Here is a 3177-nt window from a genome sequence, read left to right on the forward strand (position 1 = left end):
GGCGCGGCCTGTCGGGACCGGCGGAAATGGGTCTGGGCCCACCCGAATCAGCTGAAGCCCGTCCCTCTCGCCGTAGGTGCCCGCGGAACGCGAGGAGGAGCTGGCCCTCTCGGCCGGCGAGGAGTTGGCCGCCCAGAAGCGCGAACAGAGACTGCGCAAGTTCCGGGAGCTGCACCTGAAACGGGTGAGATTGCTTTTTAAAAAACTCACTGCCGTCTAGTCAGTGTCGACTCAGAGCGCCCCTGTAGGCCAGAGTCGAACCGCCCTTTTGGGTTCCCGAGACTGTAAATCTTTACATCTTTCTCCCGTGGATCGCTGGTGGTTCGAACCGCCGAACTTCTCCTGAACCAGGCGTCTTCCAACCCTAACCATGTTCCCTGCCATCCAGTAGATCGACTTAAAGTGACCACCTAGTACAAAGTAGAGTTGCCTCCGTAGGTTTCCGAGACTGTAACTTAACAGGGGTGTGGAACCAGCGCTCCTAGAAGATCCGTAGAACTGGGATACCTGCTTTGTCTTCTAATCGGAATGCTTTTATCCGTTAAGCCCACGAGTCTATTCCTAGCAGCCTCCCTGCGCCGTGATTCTTTGGAGCCCGTCTCTAGCTGGGGGGATCCGTGGCAGAAACCTGGCCAGAGGAAACGGCCTCCTGACCAGCAGCCCCACTGTGCTAAGTGCCATGATAGTGCAGTGGAAAAGGAGGCGCTAATGCTGTTGGGGGCGTCAGGAAAGCCAAGGAGTGGCTCACGTAAGAAAAGACTAAAAGTGCTGATGGAAAGTAGGATGCTACCAGAGGAGCAAGGGTGTGTGTGTGTGTGGGGGGCCTGGCCATTGTCATCTGGAGCTGGGGTCGCTGTGCTTCCTCGTGGTTTCACAAACTCCGCCTAACTCAGAGTGCTGGAGTGAGACAAAGACAGGAACACTGCCCAAAGCGCAGAGATGACCACCCCCAGCCCCTCCTCTGGCAAACAGGAGTGGTGCTGTGACATAATGCTACATTCATCCCCATCCCTTGATCTTTCCCTCCAAACACCGGACAACAAACCCAAGCCCTCTAACCAGCTGCTTGAACACACTGTGACCGAAATGCCTACCCTTTCCCATGGTGAGCTGTCTCCGTCAGTCCAGTAAGTGTTAGAATTACAGGCCTGTTCTGGGGGTCTCACTGGAGGGCACTGCAGAAGCAAGAGTATATGAGGGACGGATAGCTCTCCTTGCCTGAAAAAAGCCAGTCTAATGAACAAGGAAACACATGGGAGTGTTCATATGGAGGGACTTTGTGAAGGATGTGGGACTGGAATTAGGAGACATAACTTATGGTATAATTCTGCTACTAGTCTGTGTAAATTATCCCCTCCCCCCAAAAAATATATATAGAGTTTTTCTTAGGACAATTTATTCATTTATTTTATAGAATTTGTTTTAAAATAGGCTACTTGAACGCCCCTCTAATAATGGCTTCCTAACTTAGAAGCCTGTTCCTGTTCAACTCCAAGGAGGCTGTTAAAGGGCCCGCACAGCTAACAAAGACCAAGGTTCCATTAGCACCCCCCATCCCAGGAGGAGCAAACTCAGTGAGCCCAGTCCCTTTCCCGGGCTGTCTGGGGTCACTGAGTCGGCATCACTCGATGGCGTGAGTTTCTGGTCTGAGTATTGGAATGCAAACCCCGGGTGCTGTTCCCTTGCTTTCCATTCTTTTTTTAAAAATCATTTTATTAGGGGCTCATACAACTCTTATCACCATCCATACATACATTGTGTAAAGTGCATTTGTACATTCATTGCCCTCATCATTCTCAAAACATTTCCTCTCCACTTAAGGCTTTCCATTCTTTGCAGCCCCTCTGCTACTTTAGGATAGAGTGGAATCCGGGATGCAGTGACTCCCTTGACCCTCCTCAAAGAAGGCAAGGTCCTCATGGACTCACTTATTGTTTCAGCTGACACACTTCATGTTTTGGTTTTAGAATGAAGCTCGAAAATTAAATCGCCAGGAAGTCGTGGAGGAGGATAAAAGGCTTAAGTTACCTGCGAATTGGGAAGCCAAAAAAGCCCGTTTGGAATGGGAATTGCGGGAAGAAGAAAAGAAAAAGGTTAACTGTCCTTCCGTCTTTGTAATCGCTGTGCTTAGTCAGTGTGCTGTACAGGTGCTGTGGCTTGAGTCCACGGGCTCAGGCACCAGTGCTAGAGTGCAGGTCCTGGCTCTGCGCTTCCCCAGCGAGAGCACTCTGCACAGGTGAGCCTTTCTTTCTGGGCCTCTCCTTCTCATCTGCCTGAGGTAACTGAGTCAAATGAGTTCATGTGTGTAAGACATCTAACACCTGATAAACTGCGCAGCAAATAGTCTTTTTCGATGGGTGTTTTCGCTTATCTACCATACAGCTTCCCAAATTTCCTTTGATATGAATTATTATATTTAAAGTCTTGCTTGGTATCTTTATTAGATTTCCCTTGCTTGTGCCGTCAATGTAGGCAGGAACCATAGCTCTTGATTTCCTTTTCGCTTCTGTTTTCTCCTTAGGAATGTGCAGCAAGAGGAGAAGACTATGAGAAAGTGAAGTTGCTGGAGATCAGTGCAGAAGATGCAGAAAGGTGGGAGAGGAAGAAGAAGAGGAAAAACCCTGATCTGGGCTTTTCGGGTAAGATTAGCCTTTCTTTTGAGTGGGTCTGGTCACTAAGCATTGCCTTTAAAGTTTATGGTGTCAGCGAGGGAGAGACTTCTTGTATGTCTTTCACGGGCTAAACCCAGGAGAAGTACAGATGAGTCTCACGTGACAGAAGTAAAGGACTGGGCTCTGCGAGTCTTCCTGGGAGAGCTAGTTGAAACCCACAGGGTAGATGCTGTGGGTTGCTTCGTTTCTCTTGCATAAGCTCCTCAATCATTTTGAATTTTCTCTGAGTAGTAACACCCAAACAAAGGAATACGTATGCCATTTCTGGTTTTGATTGTATTTTCAGATTATGCTGCTGCCCAATTACGGCAGTACCACCGGTTGACCAAGCAGATTAAGCCTGACATGGAAACCTATGTGAGACAGCGGGAAAAGCAGTAAGTGGATAGGGTTAATCTGAGTCTTGTGTACATCTGGAGTGGTATGTGTGTATAAGTACTGAGTTGTGACATAGTCTCTGGTCTTGACGCCGCTACTGGTCACCTCTCAGCGGCCTCTGGGTTGT

At 49.0% G+C, this 3177-nt stretch overlaps 1 protein-coding gene across 1 annotated transcript in view; it reads left to right on the plus strand.

Annotated features, from left to right (window-relative positions):
- The window catches only part of SYF2 (SYF2 pre-mRNA splicing factor), a 9389-nt gene that overhangs the window by 3647 nt on the left and 2565 nt on the right, over positions 1-3177 (plus strand). The window contains exons 2-5 of the mRNA XM_045298932.1: positions 77-184; positions 1968-2093; positions 2522-2639; positions 2959-3049. Coding sequence (XP_045154867.1) covers positions 77-184; positions 1968-2093; positions 2522-2639; positions 2959-3049 — 443 coding nt within the window. The remainder of the gene's footprint in view (positions 1-76; positions 185-1967; positions 2094-2521; positions 2640-2958; positions 3050-3177) is intronic.

Source organism: Echinops telfairi, unplaced genomic scaffold (assembly GCF_000313985.2).
Source record: "Echinops telfairi isolate 266 unplaced genomic scaffold, ASM31398v2 ScPeMD7_7457;HRSCAF=8495, whole genome shotgun sequence".
NCBI classification, from domain to species: Eukaryota; Metazoa; Chordata; class Mammalia; order Afrosoricida; family Tenrecidae; genus Echinops; species Echinops telfairi.